Here is a 23,329-nt window from a genome sequence, read left to right as displayed (position 1 = left end):
TCACAATAGGTTTAGAACTTAATTTACGTGTATAAGAAAACAGATAGGTAGGCCCATCCTGAAAATTCTAAATTACATTTAAAAATTCTCATTTGCATTAATTCAACAAAGAACATGTCTACATAGGCAACTGAAACAATTAATGTCCATTTTACCTGCAGCTGAAATACACATCTTATTACTACAGCCTTCCATGTGAACACAACCTCATCACACATCATGTTTTACTTATTTAATTTTCAGAAAAACATGTAGACCTGCAATCCGAGGAGAAGAAAAAGAAAAAGGGCCAAAACATTTCTAGCCTAAGGAAGATTGCCATGTTCCTATTTTGAATATATTTCAAGTAAAAATATGCATCCTTTCCCACAAAGAGAGTATAAATAAACCCAGAAAATAAGAATTCTGTAGAATACAAAGTGATTTTATGCCCGCTGAGTGCTACAGTGAGGAAGTACATATTTGTTTCAATCAACTCAATTGAGATATATGGTGATAATTTAAAATAGAAATAGCTGTATAAGAAGTCATTTTCCTTCTTCTGAAAGCAAAAAGGGTACCTTTAAAATACAGTATAATACTTCTGACTAGAAAATAATTAACTGGTGAGTAAACAGTTATAATAAATGTGAAGGTGGCAGTTTAGAGTATGACCGTTTTAATCTAACTCAGTATTTCTTATTTCTTTGACTGAGTATAAAAAAAATGTGTGGTATTATATTTTGAACTGTATGGAATTCAAAAGAACTTAAACACATCACTTTTTTGCATAACTAAATAGTAGCTTTTATTTTTAGAGATAATGTAGGCAAACACTACCCACAAAGATATTCACAGTGTTTTCAAAATATAAACTAATCACTTCTGGAACCCTTCAAAGCAGTATCTATTACATTATGTATATTTGCATGAGAAATAAGGATGCTAGAATTCCAATTTTCATCCAGACTGTATGCTCCTTGTGACTAGCTTAGCATGCCCCTTCCTATTATAATCTAAATGTTTATTCATGTGGAATAATCCTTCCATAATGGGTTGGCTTCATATCCAAACTTCCAGAAGTTCATATGATATCACAAATGTTGCAACAGCTGTCCACACAACATAGTAGAACACATTCTCTAAAGAAACAGAGAGCAGAGCTAAAGAAATACCTTGAAGAACTGTTTGACTTCAGAATTTACATCTATCCAATCAGATTGCTCTTTCAGAGAAAAATGTATTTTCAACTATTACATTACATAAATTATTTAAAAAGAAATAAGTCACTCGAAATAGATAAAGCAGAATAACATAGTGTAAGTCACTTCTCCCCAGAACAAGTCATGGGTCCAGAAAGCCTGCACTGCATTCTTAGCACAGATGTAATATGAAAAGATGAAAACTCCCACTTTGCATTTAATTAAGACAGTTACTTATTAAGAACTAATGTTTTTCCACAGCAGTGTGCTTCATTAGTCCCTGTATTATGCAATCGTCTTGAAAGCTATGCTGACTAAAATTAGCTGAAGTGAGCTCAGCGACATCAACGATCCATTCTATCTCCACCTTTTCCACCAAAGCACCGATCTTTGAAAAGCCCACTAAGCTAAGTGTTTTTGGAAGATCTCAACAAGTCCTCATACTATGTACAAACCTTGAGCATTAAAGGTCATGTATACAGAGATAAATGCGTATGGGTCAGCAATTTTCTCTCAATACCTCCTTTTTTCCTCATTAAAAAGAAAAAATATGGGTAGGGTGTGAATCGAATGAATCTCATTCAACATTTCCTTTTTCCCATGGGTAAGTCATGAGCATGTTCCTCTCTGATAGACATAGTTAAAAGAGTGAGGAGCCTCAAGACTGCTCTGAGCTATCTGTATGTGGAGTTTCATCTCCCAGGCACTGCAGATCATGCTTTATATCGTTTGTTTACATGCCAAAGCTGGGGTTCTTCTGGTGACTGTATTTGTCAAAAGGACATTCCCAATTCCTCAACAAGCAAACTTAATATAAGCTTTCAAGAAAGAATGGCTAGTCTCCTATAAAGAGTATAATGAATTCAGATCTAGCAGTCATATTCAGAAACTATAAAGACTAACCCACTTCTCTGAAATTTATGATGGAGAACTACTATGGAATCTTAAACTGAGAAAAAAACAAAAGTATGCAATCTGGGTAGACTGCAGGACATTAAGCTTATTATAGAAATTGAAGTGAGATTTTTTCCTTAACAGATAAAGAATCAAAAGACCAGAAAAAAAAGATCAGAAAATTATAAAAATGTTGGGGCTTTGTATACAGTTATCCAGCTACTCATAAAGAAACTGGACTTCAAAACTAAAGGGTAAAATTAGTGAAAATTTATGTCCAAACTTAATTTGGAAATTAAATAAATAAAGGCATGAACTCATAGTATGATGAATAAATTAGCATGAAGCCAAAAGAAATAGCACTTTGGTGGAACAAGAAAATTTTGAGCCAGCGTAAGTTTGCTGCAAAAGAACACAGCATATGTAAACTGTAAGGCACAGCAAGAAAACTATGCAGAGATACTAAGTCAGTACTGAATATCTTTAACTTAGGTGCCACAAGTAATATAGCATATAAATTTTCATATAGTGTACAGAAGTTCATGCATTAAACTGCCTGAACTAATTTATTGAGCTTAACTGCTCCCTCTCCAACTAAGCCATCATTTGCTCCTTATAATTCCTTTGTCAGGGAGTAAAGGGTATAGAGTAAAAGAAATCTGGAATGCAAAAATACTGAAAAGTAAAATCATAGTGGTATGTGGCATTTTGGAAGTGTTTTGTCACAAAAAAATCTATCTATCTATATGTATATATATGCATATTCTTTAAAAAATAATATTTTAAATTGGAGAGTAATAGTAATATTTCTAACCTCCTTTATGGAAAGCAATAAGAGACAGGGTCAAGAAGAGTCAAGAGAAAATCAACCTAAAACAAAAGGCATTCAAAACAGGTTATGTTTTTCTCCCTGAAAGAAGTTCTTTAGGCAACAGTTCCAAATGAAAAATGTTTGATGTAGATTCAAATATAAATACAGAGGTCCTGTGGTTTTTCATGATTCCTGTAAAAAAGAAATCAAAAATCTTTTTTTTTCCTGGAATGTGAGTCAGAGAAGATATTGTAAACAGATTCAATCACAATAGCAATTTGTCTCTCTTTTTTTTTTCTTTTTTCTTTTTTTGTTATTTTTATAGATTAAATTTATTTCTGCAGAATCTTGGCAGTTTTACTTCAGGTGTGCATCTTTTGAAGGACTACTTTTATATATTCTAAATAACCTGTAGAGTGAATTAAATGGCTCAAGATTTTTTAAAGTTATTTGACAGTTAATATGCTATATTAAAGCTATCAATACACTAGCTTGAATTTAAGACAGTTATAATCCTTGCATATTCCTATCAGTTCGAAAATTCAAATCTAAAGAAAAATGGAAAATAGGATGTCTCAAATGAACTGAAAGGAATTTTTAAAATATGGATAGTTTCTCTTTGGGCTCTGTATAGTTTCATCTGAAAGGGAATAGATACAGAAATTCCAAAGGTACAATTCTTTTGCTATAGCTGATATATGTCTAGTTTAATGTTTCTATGGATTGTGACTGTAAGTATCTATGTACTTTTATATGCTATGAATAGCAGCTAAAAACTGAATTTATGCATGCTAAGCTTGCTAACCAAGCTAATAAGCTGCTCAGTTCTCAGAATTACCTGTCTAAATGAATAAAGTACACACACTACTACTAAAGAGGAAAAGTTTGCTTTATATGCTGCATCAGAGTAACTAGTAATGATACTTAATACCTTCAAAAGACCTCTCATTTGAAGAAAACAAAAAGCTCACACACTAGTGAAATGATATTTAGAATTGTCCTGTAATAGTCTTGTTCTGAAAACTAAAATACTAAGAAACACAATATATGTATTTCTGATTTTACACCCCACTGAATAATCAATCTTTTTTGTAACAAAATTTATTAAATTTCTTCATCTAAATAAATTATATTTTTGCTTTCACCTCTCACCTTCAAATACTTTTTTTTTTCCTGCCATTATTACATAATGATGCAGAACAATCCCTATTCCTGATTTTCAAGATCTGGAAAAAATATCTACAGAGGCAGTTAGCAAATATTCCTGTCCTTCATTCAATTCAGCAGGAACATTTAAGCAAGAAAACTTCTTAACTGACGAAGTTCTACTTCACTTTCTCATGCTTCAATCAAACAATAGTAAGAAATAACAAAGGTCATGGAAAAATCTCATTATTTGGATTGGAGGTGGATACAACAACAAAAAAAAACAAAATACAATTAAAGCATCATGTTTCTTTCTGGTTCAAAGAAAATTAGGTAAGTATTTTAGGATGCTTACCTAAGAGTTACTAAATATTAAGCAGAACAGAATTTTAACTGCTATTTACAAGCAAGTTATTAAAATATGTCTATTTCTACATCTTATTCAAAATATTAGATGGAAGAAAATGGCAGCATCAGTAAAATAACAGTAATACTTCTCTGGTCTTGCAGAAAGGCTAGTTATATTTAATGTCACAATACTTCATACTGCACCTTTTTTTCACCACTTCTAATCTATGTCTAAGTGACATGTCAGACAGTAGTCACAGATCCTGTAGATTGGGTAGTCATAACTGGCTTCTCACAATTCTACACTGCTCTCACAATCTGTGGCATTGGAGTGCTTGGCAATACAAGGTGGAAAAATCTGGGTGAAGAATCTCAAGATCTGCTACATATTTCCACTTCCTCAAATTATAACTTATTATTGCATGGTTGAACGGTATGTTGCCAGTTTGAGGTCCGGGTCGCCAAGAAGACAGCAAAACTTCCTTAAGGGAAAGCTCAGGAAACATCAAAACATTATTCAAGAAATAAAACCAATCAAAATATGAAGAAAAATTATCATATGGATAATAACTAAGCCTACTACTCCAGCACAAAGTTCCAGCCAGCTGTTTACTGAATAATGCGCATACCTCAAGGAACATGAACATGAGAAGTTCTGTGAACATGAGAAGTTTAAAGCAAATCACCTACTGTCAGACTTAAAACATTTTGTCACATTTGTTTTATTGTTTATAAATAAGTTACTTTGATTAGGATTCAGAGGCAAAATTCTGCATTTTGGAGTAAAGAGAAACAAATGACAAAGAGAAATCACCTAAGTACTTCTTTTCTTAGCCAAGAACTGCCATCGAATCGAGAAGTTCTGAGACATTCTTATTTCCCCTGCAACAGAAGAGACAGACCAGGTACAGGCACCTGCCACTATCACTGCAAAAAAATGACTGTCTCCTTAAAATGCATATACTACAAATCTACTACTACTACTATCTATGAAAATATAATTGCACAGCCTCCTGATAGGCCAGGAAAGCAGTTTCCCTATTATCAACCTTAACAGAGAAAGAAGCACAACATCAACAGGGAAGCACAAAAATCAAACCACCTCTGTAGAATAAGCATTATTACATCAAGATGTTGCATGTTACAAGTAGGTATTTAAAAAAAAACTGAAATAGAAAGTGATTTCTGATTGGAGAACTAAGTTGCTGAAACAAATAAACATTTTCTCTGGCATAGAGAGATTCAATTATTATAAAACACAGATGTAACTGGCATTCCAGAAAATTCATGTGTACAGAGATGACTGAAAATGCAAAACGCATCCAGCTGTGTCTTGCAAACACTGGCGAAGGTAGGGCATCTAGCACATTCTAGCTTATTACCTTTGCCACACCAAATTTCTGCTTGCCCACAAGTTAACATATAAGCCATTTTTACATCATTCATATATTTGAAAGAAGTGAGTTCCAGCAAATAGAGCTTGCTTGGGATGATATTTCAGCAAACTGTTTTCAAAGTGAAGCTAAAAATACTTTTTTTTTTTTCCACTCTTATACCAAAAAAATTGCTGCAAAAATTCATGTACCACCAAACAGATTTTGAATAACTACTTATCAAGCTAGAATCATGAATACAAAGTACTTTTAAAGCCAACATGATGATATAGAGAGGAAAAGAATTAAGGTTAACTCAGCTTAGCTCAAAATGCTGTTGCATTTACAAATGTGAGAATTCTTTCATAGTTTCATACAAAATCATCACAAAAAAGGTCAATATGCAAAGCACAGAGAAATCTTTTAACTCCTTTTTTAGTATGTGAAACTATGTTTTAGTTAGTTATTTCTCATAAATTACATTACAATACATAGCTGCTACTTTTACAAGTAGTTCCAGCTTCTTAAATTTTGAGAAAAAAAAAAAGAAAAAAAAAACCTTTACAACAATATATGCTATAAAAGTTCTGCAGCCTTACAGAACTTTGCAAAGAACGCAAATGCTTTGCAGCCAATGCGGCACAAGACTATGTATGTACTTGAAACATAAAATTAAAGACATTTTCCTTTCTTTTCTTTATTCTTCTACATGAATCAAAATGGAATATATCGAGATTAATAAAATCTAAAACACATAATCTCTGCTTGCTACTGCTTCCTCGAGAAAACACTGAGAAAAAGAGGGATATTGCCAAGTGACAGTGCCTTCTGAATCTAATTTCACATGTACCTTCATTCCTCCCACTCCACGAATGCCTGCTTCCCTTCACTTTGCTTAGAAGACAGTAAGGAAGACAACCATCAAGAAAGGAAAGAGCAAGAGAACTGTTACACGGAGAAGAAGATTGCTCATACATGACAAGTGGTTTGCTGAATGTATTTAAGAATCTGATTTTTTTTTGATAGATCATTTGACTGTTTTTAACAAAATATCTCAACTAATCATGATAAAGATTTTTAGTACTAGCTACATATTTTTACCAGTAGTTACCTTGATCAAATAGTAAGACAAATTTTGGATAAATCATTACTTTTGGGGTTTACAGTGAAAACAGGTCATCTTTTTACCTTATCATGCTCATGGTCTAAAAATTTAATAAGAAAATTCCTTTACAATATCCTGGGTTTAGACAGAAAATACTTCAAATATTTCAAATACCAGATACTGATCTACTCCATATTTTTTCTAGCATCTTTTATGGCATATCCTTTTAAAAGTTACCGCAGTCATCTTCTGTGAGAAGTGTTTTCCCTCTATAACCTGTACCACTAATAAAGAAGGAGGTTTAAATATCAGCTACTCTAAGTTTATTACTAAGCAGAAAAAAATACAACAGTGGAAAAAATGATGCACAACCTACCTATTAATTATTGCCTCTTCCTCAGTAAGCAAAACGTAACTAAATAGCAGAGATAATAGCATTAATATGTAACTGACATTTGCAGCTATTAATAAAGCAAAAACTGTACATTTTATCCGACAAAAGGCTTTTACTATTTAGATACCAGACCAATTATTCATTCTGCATTTATTTGGGACAGAAATTGTTTCCAAAAATATGAACTGTATGAGAAATGAACTACAGTTTAGTCAGAGTGCATCTACCTAAATACATTAACAAATCCTGACTGCTCCTCAAAATGGCGTGCACCACAATACTAATTACCTGAGTCTAACATGACAGTATGTGCCTTTATACATTGATACACTTTGACAGATTGCTTCCATAGATATGTGCATATGTTATGAAGTACTGAAAATTCTTATTGAAAAGTTGTATCTTATTTTGTACTTTATTGTACTCTGTATTTTATTGGCAAATAGTGAAATGGGATCCAATACCTTGTACAACTCAAATTCCCTTCATTTTTTCAGTGGTATTTTTCCCCCCTAAAAAGGCGTATTTTGATCAAAAAGTTAGAGGACCACGTCTTGCAGTATAGAAAATAACTTCAAAGACAAGGTCAAAGTTAGTCTTCATTTTCACAAGACAATATCCAAGTTTATGTCTCAGAAAAAAATGTAACAGTGAAATTCATTCTTTCCCCACTTAAAATAAACTGACACATATACCATTGAAGTCTTCCCTGACAATAAGTCCTAGAAAAGCACAATTGATGCACATGCCTTTCCTGAACACTCATTACATAACCTGACTGCTTCCTGCCATAATAGACTGTTCTCATTGTCCTGTTCAGTGATGAAGCACAATGAACCTGCTGAGCATGAATACAGCCTGAGAATGGCTAGAATGTTTTGTGAAACATTAACGGAAAAAACACTTCAATGACTTTTGAACATGGTCAATGACTTTTGAGGGAACTTGTCCTTTCAACCCACTCCAAGAGCGGTCGTCCAATAGAAACTGTCACTTCCACAGACAAAGAACATGAGGACTGTATATTCAAGACAAATGACATTATAGGACTCAAAAAGGGGCAAATATAGAAATAAGCTGGCATCTGTGGATAACTACTGTATAGTAACTGCTGCCGCAGTTGACCTTTCAAGTAGTTGTAGCAAAAGTAGTGGACAGCAATAAATCAGTACAAAGGGACACTTTTTTTTCAGAGGCAGTTCAGCATACTATGTTGGAGAGTACTTTGTACAATGCCACTCAAGGAGATCTTGTAATAACCATGCAAACTGCCCTAGGAGGTCTTGAAAACCTCAAAATCTACAATCCAGAAAAGGCTTCTAATACCTATGGGAATAAAGAGTATTGGATGCTGGTCAAATATGAATTTCAGAAAATAAAAAACAGAACACAGGCCAGAACTTTATAACTTTAGAATCAGTGGTGAAGGAAATGACCTTCAGTCAGAAGGAGGAAATAAAAACTAGCCAGTATCACCTTGGAGAATTTTCTGCAATTTTAGCAGAAATTGTTGGTGGAGGATTGAATTGAGAGAAGATCTCATTGAAAGATATTTAACAGGCCTAAAACAAGACACATAGTCAAAGACAACTTGTGATGATGAGTGGATGGCTCTCCTTTGGAGAAGACCAGAAAGGAAGGGAGAAGCTGATTATGCTAGGTAATCAGTTTGGTTTAAAACATTACCTGTAATGAAGATTAATTTACAGCTTAAATACCAAAAACTGGAATAAACTCTAATGAACAGTTAATTACTAGCAGAGAAAATTTTTCCCCGAATTTCTCTTTCCCAAAGAAGCATTCTAGGAACATAAAGAACAAGATATTGTTCAGTTAGCAGTTGAGTTAGGAGAAAGCATAACAACGGAATTATGAAACTACATGAGATAGCTTTTGTTTTGTAGAATTCTAAATAAAATAGAAGAAAAATCATAAGGAATAGCAAGCAGAACAGTACAGGAATTCAGAGGGCTAAGAAAGTGTTGTGAAAAAAATTGTAAGGGCAAAAAAGTGCTGTTTCCTAAACAAGAATATCAACCAACAAAACCAACACTAAAAAAAAAAAAAAAATGCACTAAGCTTATTTTTAGAGTATAATTTTACTGTGTTATTAGTGCTATAACATAAAGCCTCTTGAAACTGAAAATAAGATGGATACTTATAGTTCTCAATATGAGTATTCATATGCCTGCACAATGCCATAATACATATACAAAATTTCTGTATAGTTATTAGTTATCATGTCAACAACCTCAACTATTAACACAGAACAAATTCCTTGGAGAAAAACAAGTGCTAAAACACACATCAGTAAATAATACATTTCAAAACAGATATATTTAAAAAGTCACAATATGCATTGTACAATTACAATCTGCATTTAAAGAAAATGTAAATAGTTTTTTTATACAGATTTTTTTTAATAAAGATAATTTTATCATAAACAAGCATATTTTTTATTTATTTGCTTAGGCTTCCAAATCCCCGAGTCTAATATTACAATCAGGGAGAGTAAACCTTAACTGAGCTGAATGAAGAATGAGAAGAAATGACTTGGAAATTTGTAAACAAAAAAAAGTAAATCTTTTCGGGGCCCAAACGTTATATTATGTTAGGTTAAATGTAGCCATGATGTGAACTGGTTCCTGTGTTATGGCAAAGTACTCTTGTGCCCTACAACCAAGAAGAGAGCCCTCAAATTCATGAGCTCTACTGAAAAAATAGTCTCAGGTAAATTTGAACTTTTTGAACATTTTTGCATATTTCTGTCCCCACCTTGTGGTTTGAGATGTTACATATCATCAAAGAGTATTTTTGCTAAATTTGAAAGTACATTCCCAGAAAATCATTCTATAATTCAAATGAACTTCATGAAATTCACTCATTTTTAACATTCAGAAGGTTATATTAAATCAGTACACAGAATATTCATTTCAGAAAAATAAAACATTCTATAAAAATCCATTTTACTTCCTTTTAGGCACTGATGTAGAGTAGAGTATGTATTGAGTAACTCTGTACCTCTGTATAGTATGCTTCTCCGGCAAGAACTGATTTCTCCAAGTACTTATACCTCTTTCTGTTACACTATTTATACAGATGCTTATATATTTGTAATAAACTTTAACTGATACAGTAAGTCAGATATCCATAAAATACTGTTGAGGATGGTGGCATATATCAAGTGGATTTTTGCTGTGTTTAGGTCTAATTTACTATGGGAAAGTTAAAATGATAAGCAAATTATTATCTTTCAATTTTGGGGGGAATTATCGCTAACAGAAGTTGATAAGTAACTGTTAATTACAATGTAAATGTTCTTAGAATGTTATTAGAAAATTAGTGGCTTAAAAAAAACACTAATAAATAGCCAATAAAAATTGTAATCACAGATATTATTCTGATTCATAAAGTATACTAAAATGAAATGAAGATTTTTTCAAAAACCAGGTTTACACTGTTCAGAAACTATTCAGTAATTAATGTGATGAAGTACTTTTTATGTGCTGCACTTTTAAGCATCAAGCAATGGTAAGCTGTAAAGGTAACACACTATATGTATGAATTTTATATAATTCTTCATATTTATATAATTCTTCATTTTATTTCTATTTTTATGCAAGATATCCATGAAACAGGGATAGGTTTGAAAAAAACAACACAGTTTTCTTCACTGAACAGCATCAAAGTATTTGTGTGTGATTTGTGTGAATCCCATACAATCAAATGCTGCATTTAAGTAAGAAAAATGTTTTATTGTTTTAATTGTTTTAATACTGTTTAATTTAATTTAACATTGTTTTAATGTTTTATTAAATGTTTTCCCCCAAACAAAAAATGACAATCATTAAAGAAGTACACTTTAAACTGCTCTATGATTTCTCCTCCTCTGGGCTACACTATTCTTGAATTTTTGCTACTTGGGTTTAAATGTCATAAAATACCTTGGATCCCAACAAAGAGTTGCACTGTGTGTTGCATGTTTTTCAATATCTACATTCACAGTTATGCTGAATCACACAAGGTGAATGACTGATTATTTTATTTAATCCATTCATATTTTCGTCAAACACATGGAAAAGACCTGGAACTAAAAGAAAATCTTGATGCTTCTGGTATTGCATACATACACACATAATGAAATGTATAGGATAAAGAGCTAATCCATGTATATGTGCCTGTGTACATCCATACCTGAGCATTAAGAAGTTCTTCACATTTGCGAGAGTGTTTTTCAATTGTCAGTATATACTGCTTCTCAATAGCTGCTTCTCGCTGTTGAACTGTGGATTGCAGCAATGCCTGCAAAAAGAAAGTACAGAAAAATTCAATAAAAATGTAACTAGTATGTTTATCAGAAATTGGAAAACAACTATATACTTGTATATAACCAGAACATGAAATGCTGTTACAAATTCAGAATGTACAATTACTGAAATAACTTTCTGTGTAACACCACCTTGTTTTTAGATTTGGATCTTCTCACAGACACGATTAAAAATTTTGGGATCTCAGATTTCCTATACACAGTCTCTTAAAAAAAAGAGCAATACACAGAAGATAGAGAATATTTCTGTTGAATATACTCAGTTTAGTGAGACCACACAAGAAGAGAAGCATTTGAGAGCTGCTGAAGAGAAAAAAAAGAAAAAAAAAAAAAGAAAAAAAAAAAAAAAGCCAGACATATTTCACTGGCTGACAAAACTCCACATCCTCTCGGCACACTGAAGGATCCCATGGGCCAAGCATGATCTTCATGACCACAAGTCAAGTAAAAGCAGATGGAAATTCTGAGCAATTTAAAACATAAAAGAACCACCCCCCCGCCAAGGAAAGTTCACACTTCCATGTGAAGTGATGGAAGCCAAAATATGAAAAGTTAAAGTACCAAGACAGTACCAAGGAGAAAATAAAATTAGGAATTTTGTGTACATGCATGTCTGTGTTTGTGTACATGTGTACATACAGGTGTACATATATGCACCTGATTGAACTCTGAGGAAGTTACAGCATCTATATGCACAAAGAAAAAAATGTCAAATATTTGAAAAAAATAAATCACCACTCAAAGAAATCGCAATCTGATTTTCTGGAAATAATACTAATATTGCCCAGGAGTTACTTAGCTAATGTGCTATGAAAGTTTCCCTCTCCCCCTAATATTATAAGATATTTATATCACTTTCCAAATATTCATTGGACTATTTATATACATTACAGCGAACTATTTTTAACTAAAACTGAACACAGCAAACTAGCTGAAATTACTGTTTAAGTTAAAACAGACATTAAGTTTTATAGAAAACAGACCTTTGGCCCAAACAGAAACAACAACAAACAGAAAAGGCAAATAAAATAAGAAAAGTCATATCTTTTAAATAATCTTTGTTCTGAAGATACACTTACTTGATGTAACAACACATACATTAAATGGAATTTTGAGGGAAATAACACACAGAAATGACTCTTGCTATTTTTTGAACTGTCTTCCCACATTTTTCACTACTTAGCCTGTTTTGCCAAAATACGAGTTCTTCAGGATACCACTTGTGCTACAGTACAGTTATATTTTCAACATAGGCTCGGAAAGGTTTCAGAGTTAACACAAATCATACTTTATATAAACTTTAATTGAAGAACAGGTTTGCTAGCCTTTGCTGGATATTTAACTAGTTACAAGATTACTCTCATAGAAGCCAATTTCTTTCCTACTACTTCCTACTACTTTTAGTTCTTGTATATATAAATTCAGATGATCATCAAAATTTAACTTGCAAGGGAGTGTTATTCCTACATGTGAAATATTATATTCAGCTGAATTCTACTATTTGTATACTGGAAATTGCCATGTGTTACTGGCAAAAAAGTCTCTATCTTATGATGGAAAAAAAAGGAAAAAGAAATTCAAGCTAGTGTGAGAAGAATTGTTTCAATATACTGAAAAGAAAAGGCACAAACGAAAAAACAGTCTGCTATCATCCCAGAAAAAAAACAGTAACAGAACAGTTATTATGTTGCAATGTAGTTTCTGAAATTGTTTCTTCTTGCTCACACCAAGGGTAGAACCACTCTACAGACTTTTATTACGTGAGATTAACTCGTGACTGTTTTATTCCTATGAAATAGTAGCAAGAACTTACTGTTTTGTAGGGAGTAATTACTAACTGTTAGATGGGATTGGTGATTAAAACTTATCCTTTTTTTTTTTTCTCCAATATATTTTTCCATCATCTACGCTACTAATACTTCTCGAACAGCAACACACAATTGACCCTGTGTTTGAGTATTCCACTGCATAACAGAGAGATAAATTATCATCTGAAGGGACAGCCCTTCAGAGACGGCTTCCATCTTGTGCCATGAAGGCTTGCTAGACACAAATCTTTATGTCCTATGGAGAGATGCAGCAGACCAATCAAAGAGACAGGCAGTTAAAATACAGAATATGCATAGGGAAAATAATGTATATTGATGGGGGCCCAAATCTTACCTGACTCAAAGTATCTTTTTTTTAAATAAAATAATATTTCCTTTTTCAGGCATAATTTCAAGATTCTCTGGTCTTACGATTTTTAAAACATGCTTTAGAAACAAACACCACCACCAAATTACTTAGTGTTATTAATTAGTTTATTATGTTTTAAAGCATAGAATGTTTTTATTACCATGAGGGAATATGCATTTGTGAATAAGCTTTTATCTTCGGGACTGATCATAACTATCAATACAAGAAGATAAGAAGCTCCTACACAATATAAATTCTATTTTCAAGTATGAGAAGTGTCACAGACTACTGACATTGACAAATGTCAGTATCTTGCCCTTTAAACTTTTTATTATTTTTCACTAGGTACCTAGCCTACATCTGCCTGTCTCTAACTGACCACAGAAAATAGGGATGCCATGAGAGAGAGCTGAATATAAGGCTGCCATAAAAGAATATCTTTCTGAATGCTAAAAAAAAATAGGATATTTTACTTTTTAAGGTTTCTGGGTGTGGATACAATAGAGATATGTGGTAACCAATGCTTTGGCAAATTTCAGAATAATCAACTACTTAGGTTATTAAAGAGTTGCATTCATTTGCCTATTCAGTAATAGGCATCTCTAACTTTAACATGCTTTAGTACAAGGACATGCTTCAGTACAAGGAAACAGAACTGGTACTCTGGGGAGCTACTTGTCACTGCTCAAATATCACTTTCTCCTCAAACTGATAACATACTATTCAAATGGTCACACTGATGTTCCATAAATCTGTGGTCACAGATTTAATATTAACATGGTATTCCTGAAGCAGCGGCCATTCTTCAAAAGTTTGTAGGTGACGGAGCCCTGGAACAGGCTGCCCAGGGAGGTTGTGGAGTCTCCTTCTCTGGAGATCTTCCAAACCCACCTGGATGCCGCCCTGTGCCACGTGCTCTAGGTGTCCCTGCTGGAGCAGGGGGGTGGGACTAGATGATCTCTAGAGGTCTCTTCCAACCTCAACCATTCTGGGATTCTGTGATTGTATGATCTGTTCAAAAAAGATTGGAGCAGAATGTAACATATGGTATCTCTTGCACAAAGTCCAAGAATATGATTACGATATGGGTACTTTGGGCAATCTCCTTCTCCCTTAAAAAAAACTGCTCAAAGGATCAACCTGTATCAACAATTGATTTCAGGACTATGACAACAGGAGTCATCAGTCTCAGCTGTGCATATTTCAGAATATTTCAGAATATTTCAGAATATTTCAGGTTGGAAGGGACCTCTACAGATCATCTAGTCCAACCTTCCTGCTCAAGCAGGCACACCTASAGCATGTGGCACAGGGTGGCATCCAGGCGGGTTTTGAAGACCTCCAGAGAAGGAGACTCCACAACCTCCCTGGGCAGCCTGTTCCACTGCTCTGTCACCCTAACAGTAAAGAAGTTCCTCCTCACCTGGAGACGGAACTTCTTGTGTTTCAGCTTGTGGCCATTACCCCTCGTCCTATCGCTGGCCACCAGTGAGAACAGCCTGTCCCCTTCCTCCCTGCATTCTCCCTTCCTGAACTTATACATATTAATCATATCCCCTCTGAGCCGTCTCTTCTCCAGAGAAAACAGGCCCAGCTCGCTCAGCCTCTCTCTCTTCATACGAGAGATGTTCCATTCCCTTAATCATCCTGGTTGCCCTTCTCTGGACCCTCTCCAGAAGCTATATGTTGCTATACTCCTATTTATTATCTAAATCTATGCTATAACAAGCAATATCTATGCTATAACAAGCAATAGAAGTAGTGACAGCTTTAGTTCCTCAGGATTTCTTCACCAGTTCCAGTGCTCTGTCACCCTCACTGTCAAGAAATTTTTCCTTAAATTCCTATTAGATTCCTATAGATTAGATTCCTATAGAGTATCATCTACAGCTTGAAAAATAAGTCATTTGATATTTTGAAAGATGCATTGACACAGTAAAGTATACGTGTTGCAAAACAAATTCAAGTTATTATGTATGCCAAGTATCTGTTCTCATAAATTTGATGATGAATATAAGTGTTTACAATTGAATTCTATTATTATTATTATTATTACTATTACTATTACATTTATTTTGCTCCTGTTTCATCTTTCATCTTTTTCTACAGCATAGGAAACAGAGAAGAGACAGAAAAAAAGGTCATATAAAAAGTCTCATGAGTTGTTTCATAAGTCAACAGAATGGCTGATACTTGCCAAAACAACTGTTGCCAAATAAGTCACTATAGTTTTGGATTACTGGATAGCAGTATCCTTCTGGATTTAAAAAGTTCCTAATAATATGGGATTCACTGGTGAACAAATCTTAGCATCTTTTCTGAGGTTTCTGTCTTTACCTCTGTGATTTTGTGACGTTTCTCATCCATAAGCTCTCATAAACAGAGTAAATTTGATATAACAAGATCCAGGAAAAATTTAAGTAAAAGCATACATCTCATATGAAAGCCCTTTTTAAGAACAGAACAACATTCTGAATAAATCATAAATTCTTGCATCTTTACAGATATTTATAAATTATGCCAACTGTTTCATGACAGATGAAAAGAAATTATCCCATAAGCAACAAAATAAAAGTCAAGAGCATATCAAAAAGAAAAAAAATTCTCTAGATATCTTGCCTCCCTCTTCCTATCTCTTTTGTCTTTTGAGGATAAAGATACTAATTAGATTGTGGATTTCTCATCTTTTCCACATGAAAAAATTAGGTAGTGTCATGGAATAAGTGGTGGTGGGGGTGAGTGCCACAATGCACTTCACTCGCGTGAAAGAAAAAGTAACAGGTTTTATTGATACAGACAATGGTTTCACAATATTCAATGGCAAGGCTGCTTATTATTTACTGCATGGAGATTCAATATACACACAGAATTATCAAGGATACCCTCCCATTGGTCACGAGGTTCAGATTGGACTCCCTTGCTTTCTAAGCTCCTTTTGAAAGGAGTCTGGGTGCAGCTGGATCCAATCCTAGTCCCAGACCTGGTCAACGGTTTATGACTAAGGGATTTTGTGCACAGTTACAAAGTAAAGTTTAAAGAGAGAGTGCTATATTCACCTACCACGAATCTGTTGTGGAAAGGGATCTCTCAACCTCGAGGAGTATCCTTGAGAGGCATCCCTGCTCAAGGGGAGATCCTGGCGTGCAGCCCTCTGCCATGCAAGGAGAGCTCAAGGGGCTCTCGGGCTATCCCCATATTTATGGGATAAGATGATTGACTCACAGTCATTCTTTCATTTCAGGGGACTTTCGCCTTGTGTCTGCATAATTAGCCTTATCTCCCCATCAGGACCTTGATGCTTAATGTCTGAGTGGGGAAAGGAATTAGGGAGGCAACTACTAGAATCAGATAATGTCACTGGCGGTTAAGAAGTGAATAGGGCTACCTGCGAAAAGTCAACCAGGCTGAGCTGGGGAAGGAGCACATCCCTCACAGGTAGTCATGTGATTTAAATAAACAGGCATCCAAGGGTGAACAGTGTTTATATTTTAAAAACCCATAACACATGTCTGCAAATATCATCAGTTCAAATTGTCTTCACTACCTTCAAAAGACAAAGTATTTTTTAATTTCAGTTCATTTGTAGATGCACATTTCCCTCGAATTATACTTACACGAATAGAACAACTCTACAACAAACTAACGGTACATCTCCGACTGCACTACTTATTCTATTCTCCAATCCATACTTAGGCCTTGTAGCTTATAAAACTCAACATAACCCTTGATTTGAACTGAAACTGCTGAATGTTTGGAGATGCAAGGGAAAAGGATACAAAACTACTAAGTACATACTTGATTTCCATAAAATCAGGGGAAATATTACACCTTCCCTAAACTATAATGGCATAAGGTACATAGTAATTCACATTCAGTCAAAAAGCAGTGACAAGCAACTTTCCATCCCCAAAACCATGTTCATAAAAATTCTCCAGAGCCCTAGCACAGGCTGCCCAGGGAGGTTGTGGAGTCTCCTTCTCTGGAGGTCTCCCAAACTCGCCTGGATGTTGCCCTGTGCCCCGTGCTCTGGGTGTCCCTGTCGGAGCAGGGGGGTGGGACTGGGTGATCTCTTAGTTTTGAATTTTATGTATAAGGATATTTTGGAAGACTCTGTTGGAACCAGTTCCAAACATCGTAAGAACTTTATCTGTAAGTACTATGAGGTACCCCTATGGAGTAAATATCAGTATATTCTGCATCTGGAATATATATCCTGGTTACTCTCATATCTACTTTAGCAACAGTCAAATTTGGTTTGTAACACAAGGTTAAAAAAATACGAACAATGCTATAGCTTGTGCTCCTGTGGACAGTAGGTCCTAGAATTTAACTGACAGCAAACTATGTGTCCTGTGAGAACACCAGAGACTCTTCACTGCATCCATACTAGAAACTGAAATAAGTGAGTCTGATTCAATCTGAGAACAAAAGTCAAAAAACTTGACTACAACTCAAGCTCTAAGACATTTATGCCCTTTTTCTTGAGCATGTGCAGTACTTCATGCTGTCTAAAGTTTGTGTTTGCCCTCAGAAAGGACAATGTTCAATGACTAAGATTTTGCCAAAATCAAAACACACCCACCACTCCAGCCCATCTTTAATACAAAACCATCGCTCAACCTCAGCACATAAGCTCCATTGGCAACAGAAAACATAGCTGATTGCCCAGAAAAAGGATTTACTGCACAGTCAAAATCCAAAATCTATAAGAATACTTCTTGAATTATACAGTAGAAAGAGAGATCCAAACCCTGCAAATTCATCCCTAATTTCCTAAAAGAAACAAACGACCATTTTCTCCCTTCCACTCTGTCTTTCCCTCATTCCCCTATATTTGCTGGAAAGAAAAACAGAAAACAAGAAAGAAAGAGAAAACCACAGTAATCAGCCTCCTCTATCATCTCCAAAATGAATATAAAAGTTATTCTAAACCCTGCAAGAAACAGATTTCTCAATTGCAACATTGCCTGAGAATGCTAAAAATAGACTCCCTTGAAACATTAGTATGAGATGTCCATCATGATACAGAGGCTGCTGAATTAACCAATATGAGATTACATAACCTAAGCCAATCCAAAGTCCTCTTCAATTTCTTCCAAACACAGGCATCATTAACTTGTTTTGGTAATTAAACATAAATCAGATAAAAATATATCAAATATTTGCTTTAGTACAAAATTTCAACATCCGCATGATCAAACAAGTTCTGTTTTAAAAATAGAATCACCTATGGCACATACCCGGCACATAATGCTTCAAATATGTGAAAAATAGTAGATGTTAACATTAATTTCGGCTGTAAAAGATAATAATTGCTATGTTACTGTATGCATTGTGTGCATGTATGGTAGTAATATATTGCTATGTATTGGCATTAAACAATGATTCATCTAATAACATAGTCTATCTCTACCAGTACTTGATTCCTGATACTTTGAAGTCAAAATATTAGGTAATGTACCTAATAGATTATTGAATTATTATTCAATAACAGTAAAGATGAAAGAGCAAATATCTTTTCATGACCTTTGAGATGATACGCTATTTCAACCTTTGAAATTTGATCGGCTGTAGAACAACTTGGTTGTCAGTTTGTAGTATCACAAATTAAACTATTTCAAAGCTTTTCCAAAAATTTCCTTTTCAAAAGAATCCAATATGATGAATATTTTTATTACCAGCCTATTATCACATAAGCCTTTCCTGAGTGAAATAGACTGCAAAATACTTGTTTTTTTTTTCAAAAAAAAAAAAAAAAAAAAAAAAAAATCACCCCAAAGACTGAAGCAATTAAATTCTCACTTGTGTCAGGGTGAAATTTCAATTTACAATAAAGTGGACTCTCAATCAGATAAACTAAAAACTTCATGTTGAATTTCCTGTATCATTTCCACTCATAAGAGCATGTTACCAATGCTTAAATATAGCCCTTGCTGTAAAATTTTACATATCAAGCTGAACATTATTTCACGTGAAAAATTATTTTCAGGAGTTACTATTGGCAGAAAATCAGCTTGTCAGGATCTGAATAAGTTTTGTAGCATCACTACCCACTGTTCTATTTACAGTGTAGACTGTCAGATGTTTCAAAGACCTAGTGTAAGAGATATCTGAATCAAATACAAAAGTAGGTTAATACACTTTTATAAAGTGTCATAATAAAATCTGGTTATTTTTACAGCTGCTTTTAGTACATTGGCAATGATCAACAATAACACTGTGAATATCTGCTTAGATAGACTTCTCGCTTTTACTGCTCTGTGTGTTAAATAGATTTGTTTTCCATAAAATATAGCTTTGTCAAGTTGTATAAAAAAGAAATCAAAACAAAAAACAATAAAAACAGCCCAGACATTTCATCAAAACCTTCAAGTATTATCATGACTTGTCTTAATTAATGTTCGATAATTCCAATCTCACTCAACAAATATAACTAATAAAAAAAGAGGAATAGAGAAAGCTTTCTCGTCAATTTAAAATGGAAATATGCTGCTTTAACATTCAAATATTCTTTTAGCCAGATCCTTAGCCAGATCCTTAGGAAAACTGAGACCTTCTAAACTCTTTTATCACAATTCTGTAGAGAATATTTATAAATATCTTTACAATAGTTCCACTGCTGCTGTATTTGAATATTGTTACAGAAATGCAGAAATGCAGAAATAACAAGGAATAGTTTGCCTTCTTTTCTAGGTATGGGTTCTTCAGCTGCTTTTGACAAATGAGCAAAGGGTAGATAGAGTTATTTTCAGTAGAAAGGAAAAAATACTGAAAAATGACAGAGTAGTTTTCACAGCATGATTTGAAGCTGATTAGATACTCTCTCAGATTACTACAGATGCACACAAGAAATTGATAAATAATGACTGAATTTTAAATAGTGCTGATGTCTGAGTCATTAATGTCTACAATCATGAAGTAGTAGATTGTATTTGAATGGAGAAGGACATTTACTGCCACTGGTGGAATTAAGATGCCATTTTCAGTATGCGTTTCAATGAATTCTCTGCTATATAAACTATACTTCTATAATAATGTAAAGAGAGAATTCACATTTCACTTCTATGAGAAGGATAGACAAATAACTGGTATTACAATTTGCACTGATTTCATACAGCCTTTTTTCAAATAATTACTTTTAATGCCCCTGATTGTAGAGGAAACACTCATTCTATACTCATAACCAACACTGACAGCAAAGTTTAAAAAGGATAAATCCAAGTGGCAACAAGGATGAGAGCCAGCAAGAATGAAATTTAAGAAAATTAACACTTACAGCATATCCTAAGAATTTGCTGCCAGAAAACAGTTACAAAAAGAATGGATATATTAAAAGATACTTTCTGAAGAAGAATTCCTAAGGAACGGACCCAATACTGGAATTAGCTCTGTTCTTATATTTCCCTGCTGGTTGAAATTGCACTTTTTTTTCCCCCCTTTTTATTAACAATAGACCGAAATCATTGACTATAACCATCTGAACAAAATTCTGACAGATGTGGGCTGCACTGTATTACTTGTCTGATGTTTGTGTCTTTTATTCAAATATTTCGGTCTAAACCAACCTCTCCATACCATAGGGACAAGCTAACTCATTGGTGAAATATGGTTATTAAATTTGCCAGTGTTGAAGTCTATTGGTCCACAGTAGATTTAGAACAGTTGCTTTATGATATCTTATACATCAAACTCACATGATGAGAAAGTCTAAAAGAACAGTTTAACTTTTGCATAGAAAGTCATAATCTCAAAACAGTTTTTACAATAAAATTTCAAACACACCAGTATGTTTATACCATAAAATACAATACAATTTTACAATAAATTATTTCAAGTTGAACTAATACTTGAATTACCAATACATGGATCCTTCTCTAAGATCTTTATTTTATAATTAGAGAAGATTACACAGTCACAAGGACAGCTGGCAGCAGAAGTGACTGCATTACAGCTTTCTGGCTGATAATCTTACTAACTGAAATAGGGACATTTGGGGTCAACTTTCTGGCCCCAGATAACTCAAACAATGGGTTAAAAAAAAAATCTCACACAGATTTCAATGCAAAACTTCCCTAAAATTGTATTTGCTCTTCAGTTTTAGTTCAGTTAGATTCTATGAAATTTTTACTCTCTCTGAAGTCTCACAGTCCTAAAATCATCATAAACTGAAAAGGAGCTTAGAATATTGGTGAATTTAGAACAGATCGAGAAACAGGGCTTTTTTTTTTTTTTTTTTTTAATAAGACTCAAAACTGAACAGCAGTTGCACAGATGGAGACAATGCTATAATCAATAGTTTTTTGAATTTCTGATCATCACATGCATCAATCGTCAATAAAGTGCCTGCTTTATGAATTGAGTAGAAGAGAAAAATGGATCCAGATGCTATTTACATGTTTTTAACACAGTTTTTTTATGTGTTTAAAAAAGCATTAAAGACAAAAATTGTGACATAGATTTTTCCATAAGACATTGTTACCCAGCTTAATATTATTTCTTCATCAACACTGCTTTTGCATCATGCTAATTTATACTCCTTTGGACACGCTGGCACACACTTGAAAGCAAAAATTGCTTAGCACTCTGCTGTTTTTCAACAACCTGCACATAGACTATCACAGAAGTTTTAAGTGAAATGTAAACACCTGCATTTAAGCAAAACACACTCACCTGCATTGAATTTAGCCTTGTCATCTTGTGGCAAGCCTTTCTTGCCAAGTTTGTCATCTAGAAAACTGAATCAATCAATCTGTGGTGTTTCAGAAAAGGAGCTGAAATCTGGCTAACTCCCTCATGCGGGCTTATGGCTATGCTAAGAAACCAATTAACACACACACACACAAACCCCTGGACAGTCCTAAGGTCCTTACATATCCCATACAATCTATGTATTCATTATTACATTCTAGGTAATAAAATAAAAGAAAGACATCCCATAAAAAGAACCACTCATCTGATTCATGCAAGCTGTTTTTCATCTGATTCATGCAAGCTGTTTCACAGAAGACTAAAAATTGTATAAAATAATCCAAGGAAATAAATACCACCAAATAAAAACACCTATCTGTAAGCTAACGTCCTTTAAAGTCTGCACTACAGGATATTTTATATGGTGAGAACTATGAACAAAATAGATTAAAAATCTTAACTTGTCTATTTACAGACCTATGATCATTTTAGAACAAAAGCTTGATTAAACAAGCAAAGGAAAAATTCTTATGATGTGACATGATACCACAAGCATCATTTCCAACATCTACATTTTCTCATCTTCACTATAGTTAATATGAGGGATAAAAGTTTAAAAAAATAATGATGCAGAAGGCAGAAATTAAACAGAAATAGTTAAACACCAAAAGGGGACAGTTGGCCTAAACAGTCAGCACTGCATTCATTTTTAATCTGTTTCACCTTGTTTTTTAACTTTTATTTTTTACTTTTTCCATGATGTATTATAGATAATTTATTTGTTAAAATGAACATAAAAAAGCTTAATTGTGCTAAGTGCATGTTAAAAATAAATAAGTTAAACTTAACATGCGAGGCAAAGTTTTTTGAAGGTTTGTGATGCA

The 23,329-nt window shown here is 33.8% G+C and overlaps 1 protein-coding gene across 1 annotated transcript in view; it reads right to left on the bottom strand.

Annotated features, from left to right (window-relative positions):
• Positions 1-23,329, bottom strand: part of CCDC91 (coiled-coil domain containing 91) — a 105,954-nt gene that overhangs the window by 48,251 nt on the left and 34,374 nt on the right. Inside the window, exon 7 of the mRNA XM_026033241.1 lies at positions 11,447-11,554. Within this exon, the coding sequence (XP_025889026.1) occupies positions 11,447-11,554 (108 nt within the window). The remainder of the gene's footprint in view (positions 1-11,446; positions 11,555-23,329) is intronic.

The sequence above is a fragment of the Nothoprocta perdicaria genome, unplaced genomic scaffold (assembly GCF_003342845.1).
Source record: "Nothoprocta perdicaria isolate Ctin4 unplaced genomic scaffold, notPer1 scaffold_126, whole genome shotgun sequence".
In the NCBI taxonomy this organism is placed as follows: domain Eukaryota; kingdom Metazoa; phylum Chordata; class Aves; order Tinamiformes; family Tinamidae; genus Nothoprocta; species Nothoprocta perdicaria.
This window is presented reverse-complemented; position numbering and strand designations above follow the sequence as displayed.